Genomic DNA, 24,924 nt, shown 5'->3' on the forward strand with positions numbered 1-24,924 from the left:
AACACCTGGGCACTGTAGTTTTTAGCAGATATTACTCAAACAGGAGTAAATAGTGAATCTGTTTGCTTATTTTAATCTGCAGATTAACTCTCGAACTCTAAACTAGAGTGGTTGTGTCCATCGTAATGAAGAAACATGTCAGCCAATGCAACAGCGTTCTCTGTATGTTTTTAGACAATGGAGTTTTTAAGGCACCGAGGAATATCAGTCTTTGTCTTTGGTTACACAGATAATACTTGGTAGTAGTAGTAGTAGTAGTAGTAGTAGTAGTAGTAGTAGTAGTAGTAGTAGTAGTAGTAGTAGTTGTAGTCAATTCTTAGAAGGCGATTGTTGACAATAGGAAAAAGCTCATTTTTGTCCGCGTTGAATTTAAAGATGGGAAACATGGTTTCTCATAGGACTTCCTGCTGAGCAGAACCTCCCTGTTCATTTTCTCATGCCAGCAGCGAAACAGCACAGTCATTAGCAACGAGATTACATCTGGAATCCGTTTTTTCCTCAGTAATATGGTTAAGTAAATTATATTATACAGGGACTAACAGTGGTATGGGCAATGTGAAGTTTATGTTGTGTTGATAGCTTGAGCTTAAGAAGTGCTGATGGGGGAAAAAAACTTGTTTTGTAGCACAGTGTAGAAGCTCAAATCTGGCTCCATGGGACTTATTTAGTACTAGAGCTACATGCAACTTTAATATCCTATAAGCCATGAATGATTTGTTTTCTGCTGAAAGTGTAATTGCTTTGTTGTTTGTTTTGTCAGTTGTTTGACCTTTTAATCTTTTGTAAACTTGTAGTTTAATTGTTTTACTCTGACCTTCATATTTGTTGTTTTTTTTTTTGCATCTAAAAATATGTAATTTTTCTGTTTCTGTAATTTTTCCTGCAGAAGCTCAAGCAGAAGAACCAGCAGCTGAAGCAGATTATGGACCAGCTCCGCAACCTCATCTGGGAGATCAACTCCATGCTGGCTGTCAGGAGCTGAGCCACACACGCTCGAATAGAAATTCATATATAACACACACACACACACACACACACACTCATACATTTACAATAAATAATGGACTAGAAGATACAGTCGGTAACTGGACATGTGACAGGGTCCCACAGACGAGCAGAGGCTGCACTTTACAGAAGAAATGGGGACTTTGGCAATATCAACCCCGTTTCCTGAAGAAGATGTGAAACAATATAGGCAAAACAAGAGGAGACAAATGAACACACCCACAGCTAGAGAGGTGAGGAGACACCCGATAAAACACTGGGAGAGAGGGTGCCGGTGACATCAGTGTGGACGATGGCAGAAAATATTCTGTCTACCTCAATATTCTACATTTCAATCAGCATTATGACTAAATTAATCAGAAGAGTTGATATATTATGTTTTATCTATTTGTAGGTACTAGCTCAATAGAGGGATTATGCCTGTAGAGACACATTGATATATTATATCTAATCATTTAATTCTGTATATCTGTTACTTGTCGATTTCATAGTATTAGTAGTGTGTGAAGTCCTAAATTTGAAAGGTTTTTATACGGCCCCTAAAAACTAATAAGAAAGGCATACACTGTGGCACAATTATGAATCTTATTCTTACTATACTGATCTGCTTTTTTATTTGATGTAATATGTAAACTCATCAGTATTCTGATCTGATTGGACATGGCATTACAATACCTTGTGAAGGATTCTGCTGAACTATAAATCTCGCTGTGATTTTTAAAAAAAGTCAAAGCAGTTTTGTGCTGTCGTTTTCATTCATTTGTGTATCTGTTGTGTATCTGGCCTGTTTTTAATCAAGCATCTCAGAGTCACTCCTAAGAAAAGTCTAGGACTAAAAAAACCTCAGTTTAGTAGTTTTATGACACTTGTAGAGACGTGTTGACAATTGTGGGTTGAAATATTTAACAATGGTAACATCCAAAAGCAGCACTTTTTATGTGTATTGGTAAGTGCAAATTGGCATATAAATGCAAAAATATGATGCCAAAACTAATTTAAGAGCTTAGATCTTGTTATTTATTAGTAAGCTATTCTCATGAGGCTCTAAGTAAACAATGACAAACCACTCAGGTAGCTTAAACAATAATTGTAGTATATACAATTTAAACTAGTAGACAGTTTGATTCAGATGTGTGATATATCCTAGTCAGCATTAATCCAATGCCTACATTGGATGTTGTCGTAAACATGGCTATGGGCATTAAAAATTAACTCATCTTTAAGCTACACGCCCTGTGAACTTATGTATTCTTACAGGTGGGAAAGATAATTTATTTGGGAACTGTAGCCCAACCCATACTGGGTTTATGAGGTTCAAACTGACCTCAATATTGAAGATTAAAAAAAAAAAAAGGTAACTATATATGGAACAATAGTAATAAGTACGTTTTTTTTTACATAACATAAACAATCTTCATATTGAGTGGGACATTTTACAGTGTACAAATCAACTTGCCAATGCTCTTTATCATATATACCGATACTGACATATTAGAGGTAAGCTAATATCAGCTCAAATGTCAACTTGGCTCTAGCTCTGTTGGGATTTACACTGTAACAATGTAAACGCACCTCTTAAATATAGCTCAACCATCTGTAATTTTAAACAAATAAACAAATTACTAAATACCTTCTAGATACATAACGTCACACAGAGTGGTTTGTAAGGTTTGGATCTGAGTTCTGAGATAAAAGTTTGATTTATTACTGCAGAATCTGTTGGCCGACAGATCCAAATCATCACGGTTGGAAAGCTGCATTTTCCCTGCTGTTGCTGTGAGGCTGCGAGGATCTCGGTATACAGAGAGAGAGTGTGCGCTTGCATCCTGCACAAGGACCATCAAACAATTATTTTAATAAGCTTGTAGTCATTAATGAACACCTCTCCTTCCGTGTGTACGTTTCTCTGCCTGAACGCCATCTCCTGGCAACTCCTAACAGGTTAGGAAGGTTGATAAAAAGCTTTTATTCAGAGGCCCAAAGGTAGGGCCAAAAATGTATTACACTGAGTTTTTAATGCCAGTTATGAGTGATATGCTCCTGCAGGATTTATGATAAATACTCTGTACATGTATGTTTGTATTTTTAACCATACTTTAAAAAAATAAATACAAATACTGGGTAAGAGAGAGAAAGAAGAATTCACAAAGGACCTCATTCAATACAAACATGACACATGAGCTCAAATCTGAGTACATGTGCGCGCACACAAACACACCCACTGTCAGGTCACAGATATGCATGAGAATATCAGTGTCAGATATGGGTGTGTTTAATAATTCAGAGCAAAGCCGAGGTCATATCTACGATGTGTTATGAGGCTATTGTCCTCAGGGAGACGCAGAAGGACAGATGCAGCATTGGAGCAGCGAGAAGGCTTTCAGCAGAGTAAAAAAAATATATAAAAAATCAATGCTCTGAGTAGTGCTTAATAAACCCCTCCTCAGTGGTCGAATACAGGGGTGGTTATTATATCTCTGAGGGCAATGCAGCATTGAGGGACTATTATTACTGTACAAATGGAGCCTGTTCTCATTCAGCTGAGGCAGAGGTCAGAGGCTGAGTACTTGTCCATGCACACTCTGTTGCAAATGATGGAGCGAATAAAAATGGGCAGGGTTACACTTTTATGTTTATAACGTGCACGCAAAACCTAGCACACACACACACACACACACACACACACAAACCAATCAGTTTGTGTGTCAGCGTATCCTCTTATGTTGCTGCAGTGTCATCATTCAGGACAAAATGAATCATCCCATTGTTTTAATTTACTTTTTTAGTGCACTTACTTTCCCTCAGTCTGTGTTGTGACTTTAACTTGGCCTTACTAAGTGCGTGTAGGTGAAGAGACTGATAAGAGACACTGCAGTGTAGTTGGACTTGACTACGTCCTGGTCTGCGAGGGTTTGTGCAAATTGTACAAAACCCTGGTCCTTGATTCTGATGAACTCTGACCAAGACTTGATGTTTCAGTCTAGTGCAGACTTTTTCCCACTATTTGCCTGTAACAAACACATTTTTGAGATCTGAGACAAAACCCTCGAGTCGGCTTGGAATCCGTGCTCACGGTGGGTTGTCTAGTTTGAGTGATTTTGAGATGTGATGTGTCTCAGATGCTGCAATTTTTTTTTAAACACACTTGACTTGAAAAGCTGAATAAAAGAATCAAGATGCCCTGTGGATGGTAGGGCTGTCTGTCATTTGAAACTTTTTGATACCCGAGTTTCAGTATCAAAATTATACTTTTGTTGATAACATAATTTGAGACTTTTTTTATACAAAAGTTCATTTTTCATTTAACAAACAAAACTAACAAACATTTGATTCAGATCAGGACCATATGACCGGTAAGCCTGACCACCAAAATGTAAAGAAATGCTAGAAATGTTTGCACTCATTTAGTCACCATTATATAGTTTGTCCTTCAGAAAGCTCCAAAAAGTTTATTTTCCAAGTGTAGAATGTTCCCCTCTGTACGTTTCTCTAACGATTCTTTAATAATCTTATTTGCTGTGTTGTTAAATTACTTTTAACTCTCCAAATATTGAGCGTTATTAGCCTCAAAATTAGCCTCAGATGGACTCTGAATAAGGAATAATTAAACAAGATTATGAATCTTACCACACAGTCGATGCCAGTTTTCCGTTGGTACCCAGCCCTGGTACATATTAGAGACTATCATGAGAGGCAAATCACAAGTTGTTTTTAAAGCAAACACAGCCTGATTGAAAAAAAAAGGCAGGATGAGATGCATTTATCATCAAATATGAGTTTATTTTTTATAAATCATTCTTACAAAATTGGCATTTCTATTTCATTTGTGACCTCTATAAAAGTCTTCTGTTAATTACAAGGTAGGAGGGAGGAGAAGGCATCGGGACAGCTGGGCTTGACCGAGTCCTTGCAGATCAACAGACGTTACTGCTGATTGGTAATGTGATACAGCCAATCACTGATAAATAATCCCAAACAGGAAGTGGTCATACGTTGTCGCCTTTCGCAACAGTGTCCAAACACAAAGATGAAAAGGGGCTGTTCTAATAAGAGAATGGAAGCTGTGACTCATCCAGTGTATGAAGGTAGGGCTGTTGGGGCCCTGCATGTGGCGCCCTGTCTACTGGAAATAACAAGTCTCGGACAGACAGTGCTCGGCATGTCAAGAACTCGCATGTTGATTTAAAAAAAAGGCACAAATCAAGAACAGACTAGTTTCCAGCACACGCCGCCGCCGCCACTATAAACACTAACTGCCTGGCACATTTTGGGTAAACCTTCTTCCATCTGTTTTGAAGCACACAATGATAACTTGCATAATGTTTCTCCCCACCGATCAAACGACTGATGTGACGGAGGTGTTTTTTTAGCGGATGCAGAGGTTTTCCCGGTGGCCTTAATCACATCCATCACACTCTGGACTGAGCTCTGGACTCGTTGATACAATGTGCAGCACGCCAACTGTAAGATGGAGCGGGTTTCTGTTGCCAAGTTATCTGACCTGAATTCAAGCTTTGAAATAGTCAATTTAAGCTCAACTGTGTCGCAGCCTCAGACCCATTATTGTAATGCATGGGGGGAAGATGTTACAGCAGAATCTGAAAATGTTTCCATCTGGTACACGGGACCCAGCTGCTTATTATTTTCCATGTTTCAGTTGGCATAGTCTTTATTGGGACTTTGCAATTTGACTCCCGCGGAGAGCCAAGATGGTGCGGCCCAATGCAATTCTAGATCACCGGTGTATGCAATCTTTTAGAGTTAAAACTCTACTACTGCGACTCTGAAAATGTTATATCTCTCTTGGGGAGTTTTGTATGAGACAGAGCGTGATATATGTTTCCCAGGAAAACCAATGCAGAATGAAACATAATATGAGCTGTATATTGGCATCTTTGTGGATTAATGTGCACAGCGTGTAGAAAATAAACTGAATAAATACCATTAACTCCCCTCAGCGATGCAGCATCAGTCTTATGTTCTCACCACGTCATCTCAAATTGTACGCAGTCTTTTTTTTTCTTCAAAAAATAAATATATGCCTATGTACAGTGCTGGGAGTTGCAAGGATTTTGTAAAATATTTGCAATGCTGGGGGCTTTCTTGAGATGATCAACAACAGTGATTCAAATGATCAAACATAAAAGGCTTGATATGGATTCAAACAATATGGTTCTCTGAAGATGAAATACGGACCAGATGCAGACCGAGTGAGGAGTATGTTTTTCCCAGAATCACGTGTGGGATGTGAGTGAACATTTTCTGTCGTGACTCCGCAAAACAGATCATAAATCTCTCCTGGCAAATGAATAACACTCCAAACTTTAAGTCGCAGAATGTAAAAACAAACATGATATTCAAAACAATGAAGTGAGGAAAAACAACAACAACAACCATGATAGTCCTGCTGGGTGATATGATATGCTGAAACAGAGTAGCTTTGCTGTGGTTGCGCTTGGATATGACACATAGCATGAACATAAACTTTGTTGACACTGTGAAGGCTTTATAATACATTTTAACATAAACCAGAAGAAAATGAAAACAAATCAATGAAAAAAATAAACTTAAAGTAAAACAGTCATTGAATGTGTGACACTGATATTGACAATGTTGATGACAGCTACTGATTAACACACACACTGAACAGCTTTGGCTGAGACATTAGGCTGAATGCCTGCCAGACAGAAAGGCCACTAAAAGCATGCCGCTTTCATTCAAGTGTTTGAGAACTAAATGTGAGAGTGGACTGCCTGTGCTCTCTGCCTCATGCTGCACGCTGACCTAATGACAATGTGCAGCAGTTCCGATACAAGAGAGCCATTTTCTCTTCGAAATGATCAATTAATGGCGCGATAGCTAGTTATTTTAACATTTTGATCTGGTGGTCCAATACCAATAAGGTAATTAAAGGTGCAAAATGTCAGGCGGTTTGATGTGGATACAACAGCGATGTGAGCAGCTCTTATAAGTAACTGACACGCAGGGGTGAGGGTGTGTTGTTGGGGGGGGGGTGGAGCTGTCCTTCCCAAGGCTAGCATTAGCCAGCAGGTCATGTGTGTCACTGCTTTCACAACACAATGGTCCATAATGTTAGAGTGTTTCATCAACAGCTTGTCCCCTGGGAATAAAACAGCACTCCAAATGAAATAGGTTTACCTAATTGAAGCCCAAACGTATCTCTGGCTGACAAATGGAGGAGAGAACCTTTTGTCAATTTAATGGCTCCGAGGTCCTCTGATATGTCACGAAAAAATAAAAAAAATATCTCATGGTGGCAGGAGAGCCACATCGGACTGATGACTAGAATATTTCAACACGAGAGCGTCTAGCCATCTCAAACTGATGTAGGCAACGTGATGTGCAATAAACAATTTTAAAGGCAGACCCTGATGTCAGAATGGCACTGATGCGCTCAGCGTTAAAAATCTCTCTACAAGCACTCCTGTGAAATGACGCTGGTCGCTAAAGACCAGCTATGGTTTGAAATCTTATTCCATTTCTCCCTGTAAGGATACTGCTCCGAGGCCATGCAGGAAGAAATAAATGGGCGAAACGAGTTTGGGTTTGAATGCAACGTTCTGCTCCATTTCATCCAGAAATGTTCATTTCGCTCATTCCAACGGAGGGAAAATGTACTCCGCTTGAGCTTATGGTTGGATAGCCAACTTTTCAAGGCTCTGTACACACAACATGCACGCACACATAAACACGCACACACACGCGGAACAGTGAAAGTACAGAGTTTGAAGGGGGAAGTAAAAGATGATGAAAGTAAGTGAAAAAAAAGATGAGAAAAGTACAACTGCTGTGGTGAGTATGAGAGGAAAATGGGATATGAAACAAGATGTTTTTCTAACTTATCTTAGTAATAACAGGGAAGCAGATAGACCATTATCAAAGCCATATCAGCACATCAAGGAATGAGCCAAGGATACGTCAGACAGGATGTTTCAGACTTCAGGCTCAAGGATGTGTGTCAATAGCTAAGAATTTCTGGAAAATTATTCCTGCTTTTGCTAGGAAAACCTTGTCAGGCCACTGTAATAAAAGCTTGGACTCTGCTGCCTACCTTTTTCTGCCTTGAGAATGAAAATAATAAACTGATGACACTCTTATTTCAAACCTCTCAGAGAGGAGAAAGGGTCAACAGTGATACCAGAGTGCTGATTTGTACAGAAATCAAATCAACTAAAGAACAGGGTTTCCTGGGCTATTAAGCAGGGGTTTTGTAGTGAGTCCAGTATTACGTCCTGATGTCCAGACTGGGGGAGGGTTGCTAGGGGCGACCAGTAGGGTTTATGGTGGGTGGGTTTGCCAGGTGTGCGATCGCAGACACCTTCCCTCTTCTACCGTCCTGCACGTGTGCCGAGAGAGCAGGAAAGTCAATGTCGTCCTTATTCATGTTGTACAAAAAAATATTCTATCCAAGAGTACTCGTCGTCAGTAGTGTGTGCTGTGTGTTTGCACATTCGCAAAACATACAGTACTGTTTGGCATGTTCATCAGTTTGTGTAGCTCTCTTTGTCTGTCTGTGTTTGCGGTTTCTGTTTTTCTGCGTTTTTTTCATATCCAAACGCCATCTGCTTGTTTCCTATTCATCCCATCCCGCGTCAAGTCCTGGCAACAGCAGTGCTGTGGTCATTGGCAATGTGCTGAGTGGAAGACAGAGCTGTGTCGCTCCCTGTCCATCCTGCTGTAGTCCTACTACTCCTTCTACTCTCCACAGAGTCTCTCTCTCGCGCCTCCCCCTGCGTGGGATCTCCCCCGAGGGGGCGCCGGTCCTGTCAGAGCCTCTCGATGTCCCTGTATTTCTTGCGGAGAATGGAGACCTGGTCCTTAAACAGGACGGGGTCCAGCCTCATCTGGGAGTGGACCAGAGGCATTGCGCCAAACCAGCTGGCGAACTTGTTCATGCAGGTTTGCCGCTGGGCAAAGTGATCCGGATCAGCCCAACGGGAAGCCCTTGAAGACTGGTGAGAATGAAGAGGAGGAGAGAAGACAAACGAAACATTTTAGAGTCATATTATCAGTGAAATTTTATCATTTTTATTCAGTTTTATGAATAATTATTGCTTTAGATCAATGATTCCCAACCGCTGGGTACTTGTACTGCAGGGGATACTTCTGATGTTACTTGGGGGTACATGAAAAGGCTGTAGCTCAGTTGAGTTGTAAAAATTCTGATTGTATATATATACACACACACACTTTTAATAGTTAGCTAAGAATCCACGTAAATATCAACAGTTCACTCATAAGTTAAAATGTTGTAAGAATATCCATGTTTTACTACTTTGGATTAAAAAAAACCCCACTGCTTTAGATTCTTGGAGGGAAAGAGACGTTCTCATTATTCGAAAAAGACAGACAATAACAGTCATCTGCATTCTTTCATTCAATCTTAGTAACAACTTCAGACACTGTGACAAGAGAAAACCATTACCATTACCATGACGACTGGCATTAATGTTTCTCAATAAATCATTAGCTGGATCATATTCTATATTTGGGAGAGTGGAACCCGACTAGAAACCATGACGCAAGGCATAAAACCTGACAAGACTCCTTTCTGTGCTTTTGTCTCTCTGCTGTAAGTGACTTGTCCTGTTTACCCCTGGGTCGTACCAAAGAATTTTGAGAGAATAATTCATGTTGTTCATAAAGCGGCAAGAGTTCGCTCCAGCTGAAGGGCCGTGACACACACATGATGGGAAGAAAACAACTCTGGCTTCGGCAAGAATCACGATTTATAAACAGGACAAAAATCAAAATGGATTATATAATAAGTCTGTTTCAAATCCAAGGTTTAAGATGGTTATTAGTTCAATCAAATCCTGTAATGAGTTTTTATTTAATGCAAAACAATTCTCTCAACTGGCAGCTGTTTTGTTGTAACAGCTCTAATCAATCATCCAAATATATAAATGCAATCATAAATTTAAAAAAAACCATGAATCCACTCATGAAAAGGGTTTCAATTACCTGTCCCATCATAGTCTCCTTGTACTGCTTCTTCTGTGTGACCTTAATGGGCGGCAGCTTGGTGACAGCAGAGACCAGGAAGTTCATCAGGATGTCCTCGCAGTTGGCCAGCTGGTCCACCATGCTCTTCAGACTTGTGGGTAAGTAGTTGGTGTACAGGTGATGGTAATACCTGCGAGAGACGACAGGAAGGAGTTACAATAAGAAGAGGGAACCGATCTGGGTGGGTCAACAGACGAATGTATCAATGACAATGTGGAAACGATGTGAAAGGGGTTGCTCATAGTGATAAACCCGCAGAGAGTTATCACCTGAACGCCCTCAACTTAAGTGTTGTTTGTGCAGTATGTAGTTATTAGCAGTGAAAAAGCTCTAAAAACTTACTGTACACTACCTGCTCAGCACCAAAAGGCATATAACCATAATATAACCATATAACAACATTGAGCGACTAGCTGGTGAACATAGTGGAGCATTAATTCGGAGCCAGATAACTTCCCTCAGAGAAGAGAGAGCTAAAAGAGAGTGAAAAGAAACACAACTCAAAACTAATGATAATGTTGCTCTGTAACTGCGGGATGCGTAGGCAACTGTATATCAACGTGGATTAAAACAACCGCCAACAGAAGCAAAACTAAGAGTCACAAGGTCAAAGCGTTAAATGGAAAATAAAGACAAATGAAGGGTGTATCCACATGGCCTTCTTCCAGAACACATAACTGCACATTTATGACCTAACATCCTTTGGTCCTATTCAATTTCAGGGTCTTTTTCTTCATTTCCTTTACACTTTCCCTAGCACACATTAAAGTGTATATTGATTCGCCAACGTTCATTCTACTCCAGTGTCTGCGCACGACGCTGATTATGTTCACAAACTCTCAGAAGATTGTTTTTGGATTAATGCCTGGAAACTTCACTATGAAGGTGAATAATCCCAGAATTCCAGACCTTAAAAGATATCTGGAGACTAGTGTATGTAACAAGGAACTGTGTGGACAAGTTAATTTAAACGCATCACAAATTTAAGACCCCTTTATGTTCCAGGTTGAAGCCTCCGGGTAGAACTCTAAATTCATCAACAGGCCGATTGCTCAAGTTCCCGGACGGATTGAACGACAGACTTATTCAAAGTGATTAAGCGTTTGGCTGCAGCGATTGGCTGACTACAGCTTAATGGTCTGCTCCCATCACAGCTGAGTGAAGCCATATTAAAGCTGACAGGTCTGTAGTATGACTAAATGCAGGAGCTATGGAACGCCGTGTAGCAGACAAATTGACATTTTTTGGATAAAACATACACGTGTCAAAACACCGGTTTCCTGAGGCTGCATTACACCGAACATCACACCTACTTTCAAAACCTACAGATCACTGCATCAAAGTGTTGTATCAAAGAAAGACAACTGAACACCGGAGAGCAGAGTAGAGCAAAGCTGTGATCCCCATATAACAGAAAGGTAACAGAAAAGAACTAAGGAGCATGAAAGAAAACAAAGGAGCAGAGCGAAACAGTAGAACTGCCGCACATTGGAGCTCAGAAACCGATAATGTGAAGTGCTGTACCTGTGGTAGATGGCGGCTCCAGTCAGCACCATTGAATAATCGTTGGTCCATTTGGATGTGTAACCCCAACGCTCCTTGTTGCTGTCCCAGAAGTGGCTTCGGGCGGGGTACCCCACGATTCGCTCTGGAAAACTCTGCCAGACGGTGAAGGCAAAGTCCACCTGGACACACAGATTCCACCATATTATGATGAAGAACACTTAACATATGCATAATGGGTACCATGTCTTAATAATTCACCCTTTCTAAGTTGTGTATTAATGATTTATATCAGTTATAAGCAATTAATAACCTTTGGGTTGCCAGGTTTATCCTCCTTCAGTACATGGCCTTTTTAGATTGTTCTTGTATAGCTCAGGTGGACATCACAGTGCAGGTTACTAACCTGTTTTGTCTGACAGACCCCCACAACCCCTTTCAGATGAACTCAAGTACCTTCAACCATTGATTTATCTATTGATGTTAGCTAACTTTTTCTCTTGCTAGGTATTTATGCACTCTCAACACATGATGTTTACAGCAAGTTACAGCCCTTTTTTTATTTTTTATTAAAATCATTATATCTACTTTTTCAAATTAGTTTAGCTATTCCACAATCTTTCCAAGTATCCCCTGGCAATACTGCTCTAATAGACCACTGCAAAACCTGCAGCGTATCTGGACTAAAATCAACTCCAGACTTGATGGCTTATTAGAAACTGTTCTCACAAGCAGAATGGAACAGCATCATTTATAACAATTATTACCAAATAGCAAGGATAAACATCTGCAAAAGGGATTTGTTCACAACCTGGCAACCCAAAGTTACTCTCATTAATGGATTATAATTGATATAAAAAGCATTAGTAAGTTATTAACTATTAATAAAGCTATTATTACAACACACCCCAGCAACACAAGACAAAACTGACAGAAGAGTATTCCTGAAGGTATTCTGTATTTAATTTTTTTTTTTACATTTAAAACGTGTAATATTCTCTTAGAAATGTTCATTAATCTTCCAAAAGTTGTAACTTACAGTATGTATTGTGTAAGAAAAGAGACAGAGAGAAAGAAAAACACTACAGGGAGAACTAACAAACGAAGTGCACACTCAAACACGCCATAGTGAAAATACAACAGAGGCAAAACCTCATGAAACACAAAGAAGTCATTCCTAAGCAGCTGCCTGCAGCCAACTTCTGTGGTGGCGATCAAAGCATTCAATCAAATAATTAGACGGAAACATCAAAAAGGGCCTCGGCAGCTCCACAAACAGCTCGCTCTACATTACAGCACATATTACCATACTATACTACGCTGGGAGAGTGCTTATATTAATGGATACCTATGTCAAAAACTACCATAAAACACAATGCACATCATTTTTATCTGCTCTTCCTGCCAGAATGTGTGCATAGAAACAAGTCCCGAAGGTAAAGAAGAAGAGCTCTGACTCTCTTTTGTGGTTTTCAAAGCAAGACAAAGCTAGTTGAAAGCCAATACAGTTACAAGGGGAAAAATACTGTGATCAACCAGTATGTTGATGTGAATCAAAAGAAAGTATTCCTGGAAAAATGGGCATGTTGGACCATAAAAAAACAATGAAAATCATCCAGAAGAACTGGGTGCTAGTTTATATTTTATTTAGAGGGTCAACTCTCCTCGCAATCTTCACTTAAGGGTGAAGAAAACTGAGGAAGCGGATGAACAAAATGAGGATATTGTTCTTGTTGAGAGGCCAAATTGTCGCTTTTATGCTGTCAAGTTAAAGATTTTATATGATGGGAAGGACGGAAAGACGAAGAATCATGACGCAGAAACCTGTGATGGTATTTTTGGCTGAAATTTTTTTTTTTACTTGCGACGGCACTGATGTTCCCTGGGCTCTGAAACTTTTGGGAATTGTTTATTTGTTTGTGATCCAACTGTCTTCATGGGAGAAACACGGGTCGATTGGGTTTTTTGGGGCTGGATTTTCCCTTCAACGCCAGCTCTGCCTTGCCATCTTGATCCTCCGCACAAACAGCCTTTATGAGATCTAATTCTGCACTGTTCAAAGCAGCATCTGGCTTCCCATGGTGCTGCGCCAAAACGTGTCCCCGGGAAAAACAGGAACACTCCTGACAGCATGTGGAGCAAAAAATGCCCATAACAGCGCTGTTCTCAAATTGGGGATTCGGGATGTACAGCGTGATTACAAACGCCACAACATGAGGTGGAAGATTGAAAGAAAAGAAGCAAGAGACGTAAATAGAGGCAGAGAAAGAAAGGCAGAAAGGGAAAAAAGTAAAGCACTGGGAATAAAAGTTAGAGTAGTTTAAGCGATTTAAAAATCAAGCTGCAGAGCGATAACTTGAAAACACCAGGGACAAACCGAAAGAGAGATAAAAAATTGAGAGAAAATGCAATCAGAGAGTTGCATTTGGGACACAGAGAGAGTTTGCAACTTTGTTTTGTCTCAAGAGGAGCAGACTATCGAGACGGAGAAGAGGGAGATAGAAAAGAGAGAAAGAAGAGATATTTTTCCATTCAACAATTATATTACGAGATACCTCTGTGGTGGACAACACTGTGTCTTCATCCAGGCTGAGAACAGCATCTGTCACTATGGTCTCGTAGGGCAAGAAACGACTGCTCATCACCTGCAGAGGGAAACACAGAGCGCACAAACGGTTAAAACCACATCATAAGAATGAGAACAGTTGGATGGCCCTCTTCAAACAGCATTCATTTGTGATCATTTGGTTGCCTGGAACACATTAAAGAGGCTGAAGGAGCAAATGTAGCTCTGAAAGCTGTGGATGGATGTCTGAAAACGGAGTAAAACAGCCCTTTATGGTCAGTAGAATTAATTCTTGAACGTTGTTGTCCCCATTTTTTCATGAAACTGCTTATTTGTGGAGGTGTTTATTCACCAAGATGACTTACATTGATTGTTTCCATGGAAACATTAAATTAAGAAGATTAAGAGTGTGGAGCTTGTTCAAAATATGGACTATTTTATCTGAGAATGCATTTTTAAAAATAAAAACATATTTTTTTAATGTTGACTCTAATTTCTAAGCAAGCAAAATTGCCATCATGTTTAAATCCATGCATCCCTTCATTTTCTGCCACTTATTTAGTCTCAGGGAGCGGTGGCTGCAGATTTCAGCAATGTAGCCTAGATGACCTTCTCCCAAGCCACATCCTTCAGCTCCTCCTCGAGATTCCCAAAACGTTACAAGGCAAGATGGGATACTCTATGTAATCCCAACCAGCATGTCCTGGGTTTGTCTTGGGCAACTTGGATGTGCCCGAAAAACCTCCAGAGAGAGGCAACAAGGAGGCATCCGCATCAGATGTACAAGCAAGATGTCCACAAATGGCAAGTCTAATTGTTTTTCTGGCCACTTGAGGGCAGCAAAAACAAGCTAAACACATTTTCAACTTAGTAGTTTGCACATCAACCAGACACCGAGCAATATTATAGTAACATTTGGAGTTGTGTTTGTATCCACCTAAACAAGTCAATCTCAAAGTTTTTCTCAACGAGTCTGAAAGGTAGCATACAGCTGTGTTTTTTAGAGCTTCTTTTGCCGAAAACAGCAGCTATTGTGGCCAAAAATGACGCTGTGAGAGCGAATCAAAACAGTAAAGTTGTGGGCCATAAAACCAGATCAATGATCTAAAAGACATTAAAATGCTCCATAAAGCAGTTCGCTGCGAGTTCGTTGTGATCAATATGCATGACCGCTCTCACATACAAGTAGTCGTGTTATCCATCCAATATAAAAAATATTGATTATAGATGCTTTATGGATGAGCCCAGCCACCCTGACATCTAATTCTTTCAATCGCTACCCAAAGCTCATGAGTTTGAAATGAGATCCACTCGTCAACCTAGAACCTCAATGTGAGATACGTTTTAGAATAAAAACTCTTCCCTGCTGTATACATTTTTAAAGATTGCTTACAAATTCATGGGATTCGAGGGAGACAACACAAGCCGTGACATCAACAAACAGCAGTCTTCCGAGAAGAAGAGAAAAGCCAATATCCTACGCTTTCCTGCAGGCTGCTCCCCATTGTTCTCAGTGATGGAGTGCTGATACAAGTTTCCATTACTACTGCAGGGTCGTCTTTCTATTTTAAATCAATAACAACACATAAATGCAGCCAGACACATACAGCTTGAGTCATGTGTCCTACATAAAGAACACATTTACCTTTCCCTCTCCGCCACTGTTGAAAACTAAATATGTATATTTAATGGCAAACTGTAAAACACATGATGGTCCTTGAATATTTACTGGAAGCAGAGAGTGTGATGGTGGCAGGGGTCTGGTGGGTGGATGGAAAGATCAACATCTCGAGGATATTAAGAAGTCTTTGGTGTATTCCTATGATGAGAAGCACTCGGATGAGAAAACTGCAGCTTCTCGTTGAGGGTGAATGTGTGTTTTGTAAACTGGATGTGTGCTCCAACTCAAACAACCTCCCACACAAACAAGAAACAGCTCGCCGATGCATAGTTTTAATGGTAGACACACAAACACATGCATAGACACGGCATTTATACATGGATGCACGCACGCACACACACACACAAACACACACACACAGCCTGGAAAAAGCCTGTTATTCAGCACAGCTCTGAAGGTCAGACCTCTGTAAGTATACTTTTAAAACACCACCTGCACTGAAAAGCCATTACATTTACATTTAAGAATAGTCAGTGTTGACCTCTTTTCTCTGTAAACACCTGGCATTGTCTGCCTGCTGCGCTCCAGCAGAGTGACCTCACTCTCAACAGGTCTTCATCACTCCTACAGCCGAGGGCAGAAACTAACACCACGGAAAATGAATTCATGGCTTTATTGTCAAGCTGTGTGAAGCCTGTTTTCCACTAGAGTGCTACAACTAAAGGTTACTTTAAACCACAAAATATCACAAAATATATTAATCACACTCTCCCAGTGGCCAAGGTGGTGTCTTCAAATTGCTTATTTAATCTAACCGACAGTCCAAAACGCAAAGATTTTTAATTTTACAATTATATTAAGTATCAGATCAAGTCAAGAAGAGTCAAATCACAAACATCTGAACCAAATACAACACAGATATAATTGATTAAAAGCGTCCCTAAATTCATTCCCGTTCTAATTGTAATTAGTGTTTGTGATTTGGTTGCTGCAGACTGTGGCTACAGAATAAAGATGTTGTTTTGAATGATAAATCCAATGATTTATGAAGGTCTATGACTGAAAGTTTGCAGGAATTTAACCCCTTCTTTTGCATGATTTGACTTCTTGTCTAATGAGCACCTGGTAGACAGGCGTGTAGCCTGTCTACCAGGTGCTCATTAGACAACACTTAGTGTAAAGTTTACAATCATGTAAGCTAGAGAAAGGCAACAAGTGTTTATGTTTGAAAAGCTAGAACCTGCCAAAAATGTTGTGCCCTAAACATCTAAACTATTAATTGGCAACTTAATAAGGAAAAAAAATTGTATTTAAAACATTTAAATACTGTTTTAAGGGCTCAAATTGAGATAAGACACTTCTTTTTTAGACCTGATTGTACACTGTACAAGTTTTTTGGCTTATTTTCTTATAATTTATACTAGTACAGCTGTTCCCTGAAGTTGTATGTGTTCATAATCAACGTGGGTCAGTTTGGTGGTGAAGAATGAATACAAATAAAAGTCAAAAAGGCAGATTGAACTTACATAGGTAGTTATTCTAATTTTCAAAACTGTAAATAGTGAATTAAGGACTTACATTGGGATAATCTAACCCTTTTTTTATATCTACCGGTGCTTTGAAGAAAAACAAGAAAATTAACAAGGACTAAAGAGCTTAATTTTACATCTCCCCATTTCCAGCTCCCACCACCTCACACAGTTGAGTCTTCCCAGAGCTTCTGGGGCGGATGTCAGCAGTCGATGAGGTCAAGTGCCGTCTACTTCTCTACTCTTCGAAAACCCTCCAGAGGCAACAACAGCAGCTGAAAGTTTTGACAGTCGCTGTGTGGAGGAGCCGAGGTTTGTGAGTGACAGTTGTATTTACAGACGAAAGAAAAGGAGAGGGAAAATGAGAGGAAAGAGGAGAGGCCGTACCTCCCTCTCATTTCTAGTGTCATCATTACTGCTGCAATTTCCTCACGGGCATGAAGAGAGAAAGAAAACAATCCCCTCTCTCCGCTCCGTGTTTTCCACTTGTTTTTCAGCAGAATGTGTCGGAGACAATACCAGCGAAGAGGAGTTGGTGAGAGAGCGAGAAAGGAGACAAGAGGGGAGGAAAGTGACAGCAAGACAAACAACAAAAAGAGAGAGAGAGAGAGACAGAAAAAAGACAAAAGACAGAAAGAGAGGATGAGAGTCTGGTGTTTCCAACCCCCAGATGGTTTGTAATGTTAGAAGTGCGACATATTAGCCTGGGGCTTCCTGGTGCTCTCCAGGAATGTGAGCTCTTGCAGCAGGAATCTGCCTCCAGCACTTCACCTCCTCTCTAAAGGACAGCAGCAGAGGAGAGAGACAGTGAAAGGAGAGAGGAGGGCCACCAGAGTATGTAAACCACATTAAGCGTCGCTGGGATTCACACACGGCTTAAGTCAACAGTCATAAACCAGCTTTTTGGCCACCGTGCCAGAGAGGATGGCAGAGGGAGGAAAAGAGGGAACATTTTTAAAGGATAAGATTGGTGTTAGCTCATTTGTTCCTACTGAAGATGTAAATCATTTAAAAATAGGTCACAAATATATCATTTCCTTTTTAAAATAGGCTTAGTAATTTCCTAAAACAGCTGGGCACTGCAGCTTTTAGCAAATGTAACTCAAAAAGGAGAGAAAGGTAAATTTATTTGGGACTATTTTCAGCTGCAAGTTCCTCTGGAAAAAGATCCTTATGCTTATTAGCAACCATAGCTAATCCAGGGGGCAAATCTTTACTGTCAGGAACACACGTTTGAAAGGTTTAATATAAAATTGATATTCTTTGGCCTTAAAGACATAAAAGGCGAGGAAGATGTGTGAATTGAAAGGGAAATAAGTGAGGAAGTGAAGGACAGTCAGGCATATCCTGGAACAGTGTGTTTTTAAGGAACCTGTAGGGAGGTTTTCATGATACAATTACGGGTTTGTAGGCTGAGTCTGGTATTTCTCAATATATTTAAATTTTTACTTCTTTTAGGTCAACAATAAATAAATAAATACATAAGGGATTTCGATTTTTTTTTATTCCTGGCAGTGTGTATGCTTTGAATGAGAATTTAGGCCTTCGTGTTAGTAAATAAAACTTACTGACAAAAATAATAATAATATATGAGACATATAAACCATTTTATAAATTAGGGACGGGGGGGGACTTAGACTCACCTCAATATTTCTAAACTTCTGGCTATGGTCCTGAAGAAAGCATGCAAAAAAAGCTGAGGAGAAAGGAGAGGATGATGCAGCGATAGAGAGAGAAAGAAGCAAAAAAAAAAGGATGAGAGGAAGAGAAATGATGAAAAAAGAGAGGATCTGTGAGCGAGGAAGCGGATGAAAGAGAGAGAGGACAATAAAGAAAGTGGCAGGAAAAAGGGATGAAAAACCCTCTCTCTCTCTCTCTGTGGGGTGGAGGAACACAGCTTGGCTCGCCACAGTAAACACAGAACCCGCCACAACCACAACAAACCACAGGCCGCCTGGCACACACACCCACACCCACACCCACACACACACACACACACACACACACACACACGCCGGTACACTAAGCCTGTTCTGCTCACTTTTCACGGATACACAGCTACACACAGCGCCCTCCCGCTGTGATTGACAGCTTGGGAGAAACCACTCAGAGCCACGAGGAGAGGAAAACCATAAACCCAGCCTACCGCCGGGTGACTGACGCTGATGTGAAAACCACTTCCTCTGATTGACAGCTGAAGTTTAGTCCTCACGAGTGGAAGAGGAAGAGAGGACAGTGTCGGATGAGTCTGATGTATTGGAAATACAGATGAGCAACCAGATAGTGTTTCCTTTTTCCTAAAAAAAAACCAACAAAAAAAGAGCTCCAACGTGAGCTTTGGAAATAGTAAAACTGAGCTTGGAACAGCGTCTAGAGGCCTGAGTGTCCACCTTTGACTCTGACATGGAGAGGTCACAGGGAGGTTAAGATAAACACAGCAACTCCGTCAACAGGGCAGAGTCTCCAGCGTAAAAGCCTAATAAGGTTGTCATAATAAATGCCACTGAGGCATGCTCCTGGCTCAGGGTTGTGGGTTATGTCTGGCTGGAGGGTCCAAAGAAACAAATATGTCTCTTGTGATGGCGTCGCACGTAAAACATTATGTTTATGCACATTTCAGTTTGTTTTTTAAAAGCTCTGAGTCATATGTAAACCCTTTTTCTCCATGTGTATTTGAAAATGTGTGGTGAAGAGGATAGTTCAAGAAGAAATACCAGTAATAACATTAGAGCTGAATGGAGGAGTCAATTAATCAATCAACACAAAATGAATCATCAACTAACAGCATAATTGTCATTTTTCAAGAATTAATGCACAAAATTCTCCTGTTTCAGCTTCTCAGTTGTGAGGATTTGCCATTTTTCTCTGTTTTATATGATTGTAAACGGAATATTTGGGGGATTTTGATTGTTATTTCACCATTTTCATTTTATAGACCACCGATTAATTGAGGAAACAATCAGCACATATTGTAACTCTCTAACTGCATCCCTATCAAAACATTTTTTGTAATTATGACTTTGAAATGACTGCATGGATGTGAGGAACATGAGTCATTATACACATTAAGAAAAGTCAACCTGAAATATAATTAAATCCAGGCTGTAGCTAGCTTTCTGGGCATGTTTTCATTGCGTATATATATACGAGAGATTTTGTCACTCTCTTCAGTTAATTAGACAGTTTGGGTTATGATTAAAGTAAAGAATAAACAGCATAAACACATTTAAAATAAAAGAATGCTACTATGCATATGTGCTTCATTACCTCCTTATCTTTCCTAACAATATGCATCAGCCACTCAATGTATATTATTTCCATTACTGAGCTTTAATTAAAACCACACAAACTGTCTTTTAATGGAATCAGTGCAGCACAAATCGAAACTCATTAACTCCAAGAAACTCTCAGACTGAATAAAACGTGCCCACATACAGTATCTTTACAGTCTGCATAAGATGAGCTACCTAATTAGAAATGATAGCGATCGCACCTTTAAGGTAAGTGAGAGGAAAAGTGTGCGTGCTGCTCACCTTATTTTCTCCCTCGATGACGATGACGGGCACTGAAGTGGCAGGCCAGCGGTGCTTGGCAGGGAGAGGCTTGTCACAGTTCCACAGGACAATGATCTAAAAAAGAAAGAAGGAAGGTCTCATTACCTGCGCCAAATGACTGCATTGTATATAATTTGATTTCAATGAACCAAAATAACTCGCAGCACACCTCCCAGCATGTTCCTGAATCAACCCACTGAACATGTGACATTTACGTGACGTGCGGCACAGAGAATGTCGCCTTATTACAGGCTAATTGAATGTTAAAGAGCCAGAAGGGCAACTGAAGTGATAAAACATTTCCAATTAAGGTTCCAGAATGGTTTGTACAATTCAGACCATAACCAATCAAGTCACATTGTCAGGTTTCATTTCTAAGTACTACATATTACTGAACACATTTTCCAGCCCGTATGATGTCACGCTCCACCTCCAATCAGACTATGTTTTTACACGAAGGATTCGTGTTCTCCAGCCGCAGTCACATAGTGTTTTATATGACTTGGACTCAGCGACGTGCAGGTCAGCCAACACAGAAATGTCACACTGAGTTAACCTTCCCCATTCACTTCGGTAGCAGACCTCATTAATGTTTGATGAGAAACACATATATACATACACCTGACATGACTCCTGTCTGCCCTTACACACACATTTCCACAACAGTACACCCAGCCTGTTCTTCTCATTTTAAAGTTTTGGCATTTTAAATTACTTCCTCCTTCCCCAAATGGCGATTGTCCAATAATGGCTTAGCAACCGTAAGTAGACATGGCCGGCACCTGAAATGGGTACCGGCTGTACCTGCCACTGAGGTCCAGACCTCTGTATTTTTCAGAGGAGTTGTTGTTAAAATGGATTATGAATGGCAAAAGAATTAGGGTTATGTTGTGTTTAGGGTCAGGGTTGTGCTGAATTAGTGTACTGGCATACATACATACTCAACACTCACAGTTCATATTATGTTATTGTAGTTTATTATACACTTTTATTTTTAGTTTAGTAAATCTTGATTGATGTTGATATATTATCATTTGAGACATTAAGACAAGCAAATGCAAAGCAGAGTGCAATAACAACCAATATTAGAATGTTTTTATTTTAATAATAATAACAACACATCATCAGCATCTACTTTCAGGTAGTGTGTCAGCTAACATCTGCCCTGCTGAAATGTCCTTGAACGAATCAGTAAATTAATCCATCCCAGCTGACACTGCGCTCAGACGTCCCTGATGGAGGCGAAACCACAAGAATTTCCCTGCAGGGATCAATAAAGTTTCACTTCATTCTGACATTAACTACGTCACACACAGCAGCAGCTCCCCTCTGGGACTCTGCACCCTGACTGGACCTGCCAAATTATGAGCTGCGAGCCATTTGGATGTCTGTGTTAAGGTGTTGCCTTGTGACTACAGCAGATGTGTGTTAGTGGAGTGAAAAAAGAAAAAGATGACATGCAGCTGTTTGATTAAATTGCAAAATTATCTCATTATTATGGGCAAATATAGATAAAAAACAAAACAAGCTTCTTTCGTGAGGCAGAATCTGGGCGGAAAAGTGTTTGTCATTGTAAGATAACAACAGGTACACAGACTGGATCTACACACACACACACACACACACACACACACACACACACACACACACACACACACACACACACACACACACAGCTGAGAAAGGCGTTAATCCACCTAACAGGGCTCTATTCCTGTTTGATTAGAAAGACAGATGGTGTCTCTGTCAGCTCACTAGCTCTCTTAGGGCGCTGATGGTAGCATTGTGTACGTATGCTTGCATGTGTGTATATACGACTGGAGGAAAAGGGTGAAGAAAGTGTGTGGTGTATCTGTAGCACGAGTGGAAGAAACGCTTCGTGCACACATTCACACACGAGCACACACACTCAGTAGGAAGCCACTGCTGTGTCAGATGCAAGAAGCTTTCTTGTGTCCAATTTAGCCTCCTCCACCCTCTGTGTTCTTTCATTCTTCCCCTTTCATTCATTTATTTATATCCCTTTCCTCATCCGGTCGTAGCCCAGCAGCAACCCTCCCCCCTCTCCTTTTTTCTGAACGCCAAAAGTGGAAGAAAACACCCCGGCTGTGTACCTGGCTCTCCACTCTGCATGCACAGCCTGAAGAACACAAACACAAAAGCACCTCCATGAAAGTGAAGAAGAGAGAAGGAGTTTACTCATTCAAGCTGCTATTATGGGAGAGTGTTTCTAAGAGTGGTTGGCTGAAAGTGCGCTGATAACGGGATGTGTAGTTCTGGGCTACCACACAAAGATAGGACTGGATATTGTACCACTGTGGTACCGGCTGAAATGTATCTGAAGGACAAAAACTGTCAACAGTTGGCATCGATTGCTTTCTCAGATCCATGAGATGAGAAGTGTAACATTTGAGCAATTTGGCTTTTATTGGTCCAATGTGTCACATTTAGGAAGATCAACTGGCAGAAATGCAATATATTATTTATGGGCATGTTTTCATGTGTATAATTACTTGAATTTAGGAATCGTTGTGTTTCCATTACCTTAGAATGAGCTGTTTGTATCTACAGACACAGTGGGTTGCCATCTTTGAAGGGAGCCAGTATTTTGGTTGCCCAGAACGGACAAACCAAATACTACTCTTGATAGGGCATTTTGTGTTTTTTCACTAGTTTCACAACCACTCCTGCACACATCAAAGCCCATTCTCATTCCCAAGATGTGAAATACAGATGGGAGTTGTGTTCAGTCTGTTGCAATCTGAAACTTCACCACTAGATGCCACTAAATCCTCCACAAGGTAATTTAAATGAAAATTAAGGTTTTATGAAACAATATGTTTATATTACTTAAAATAAGATACTGAACAAAATGTTGTTTTGGTATCAGGACTGAAACCAATATATCATATCAGCACTAGTATCATGGATTTCAAATAGTACCAAGCCCTACCCACAGGGATATGCAGAGTCGACATGTTCACATGGATGGTATCTACAAAAATACACACATGGACAACCGCAGACAGAAAATACAAACAGGTTTAAAGCACACACGTACAAGCATCCGGTCTACATAAACACAAGTTCATATTGTATATTCTACTGCCCAAACAATTACACTGTTACGCATAACACACAATTACAGATCTGCACAATCATGCACAGCACTCACATGGAAACACACCCCTCCTACACAAAATACAAACTTGCTTACTCATATGCTCTGCTGGCCAAACAAACAAACAGAGACACACACATACACACCCACACACCCACACACACAAAAACCAGCCATTGGGGAGCCAATTCCATTTCATTTCCCGTGCTGGTAAGGAGCAAGCAGGGGAATCAATACATGCCGTCTCCAGCTGTGCTGAAGGGGGTTTCGCTGCCATGGAGACAGATGTAGCACCGCTACAAACTGCTGCTCTAATTCAATCCACCGAAGTTAAAAAAAACACACACACACACACACACACACACACACACACACACAGGGATGAAGGATGAGCGTTGTTGTTGCACTGGTTTGAAAATGCGATTGCAAAGCAGCCTTATGAGCCACATAATGCAGCGCAATTTGAGGAGTCACAAAGTGGAGATCAGGGGAGGATTCTGGGGGATGCTGCAGTGAAAACCACACACACACGCACGCACGCACACGCACACACACACACACACACACACACACACACACACACACACACACACACACACACACACACACACACACACACACACACACACACACACAAATCCTTTACCTGTGCACAATACTGGGATTTGGCCACAGCTACCAGGAGCTTGAGTATGGGCTGGGACTGGGACACCAGAGGAGAGACGGCATGGATGACCGCTGTGAACTTGGGGTATGGTTTAATACCTGAAACACAACAAAAAGACGGTCACTCATTAGTGCAGTTTAACAAATACAGAAAAACAATGCTGGCTGGAACACAGCGAGCCGACTGTCAGCCATCAATGCAATTTCAGGCTCTTTGAAGAGAATAAAAGCCTGAGCAGAAATGAAGGCTCTCATTCCAAAACACTTAATAACTATTTTCAGTGAAGGACGTTACTTGAAAAGAGTCTGTCAGTAGTTAAAAAATATAGATG

The 24,924-nt window shown here is 40.5% G+C and overlaps 2 protein-coding genes across 2 annotated transcripts in view; one reads left to right on the forward strand and one right to left on the reverse strand.

Moving 5' to 3' along the window:
- The window catches only part of med30 (mediator complex subunit 30), a 36,240-nt gene extending 34,012 nt beyond the window's left edge, over positions 1-2,228 (forward strand). Inside the window, exon 5 of the mRNA XM_051390287.1 lies at positions 887-2,228. Coding sequence (XP_051246247.1) covers positions 887-982 — 96 coding nt within the window. The 3' untranslated portion in view covers positions 983-2,228. The remainder of the gene's footprint in view (positions 1-886) is intronic.
- Positions 2,229-4,764: 2,536 nt separating this feature from the next.
- Positions 4,765-24,924, reverse strand: part of ext1b (exostosin glycosyltransferase 1b) — a 108,592-nt gene continuing 88,432 nt past the window's right edge. Inside the window, exons 6-11 of the mRNA XM_051390273.1 lie at positions 24,573-24,691; positions 20,785-20,880; positions 14,091-14,180; positions 11,557-11,717; positions 9,991-10,162; positions 4,765-8,978 (exon numbers count right to left, since the gene is read on the reverse strand). Of these exons, the coding sequence (XP_051246233.1) occupies positions 8,793-8,978; positions 9,991-10,162; positions 11,557-11,717; positions 14,091-14,180; positions 20,785-20,880; positions 24,573-24,691 (824 nt within the window). The 3' untranslated portion in view covers positions 4,765-8,792. The remainder of the gene's footprint in view (positions 8,979-9,990; positions 10,163-11,556; positions 11,718-14,090; positions 14,181-20,784; positions 20,881-24,572; positions 24,692-24,924) is intronic.

This window comes from Dicentrarchus labrax, unplaced genomic scaffold (genome assembly GCF_905237075.1).
Source record: "Dicentrarchus labrax unplaced genomic scaffold, dlabrax2021, whole genome shotgun sequence".
Taxonomy (NCBI): Eukaryota; Metazoa; Chordata; class Actinopteri; family Moronidae; genus Dicentrarchus; species Dicentrarchus labrax.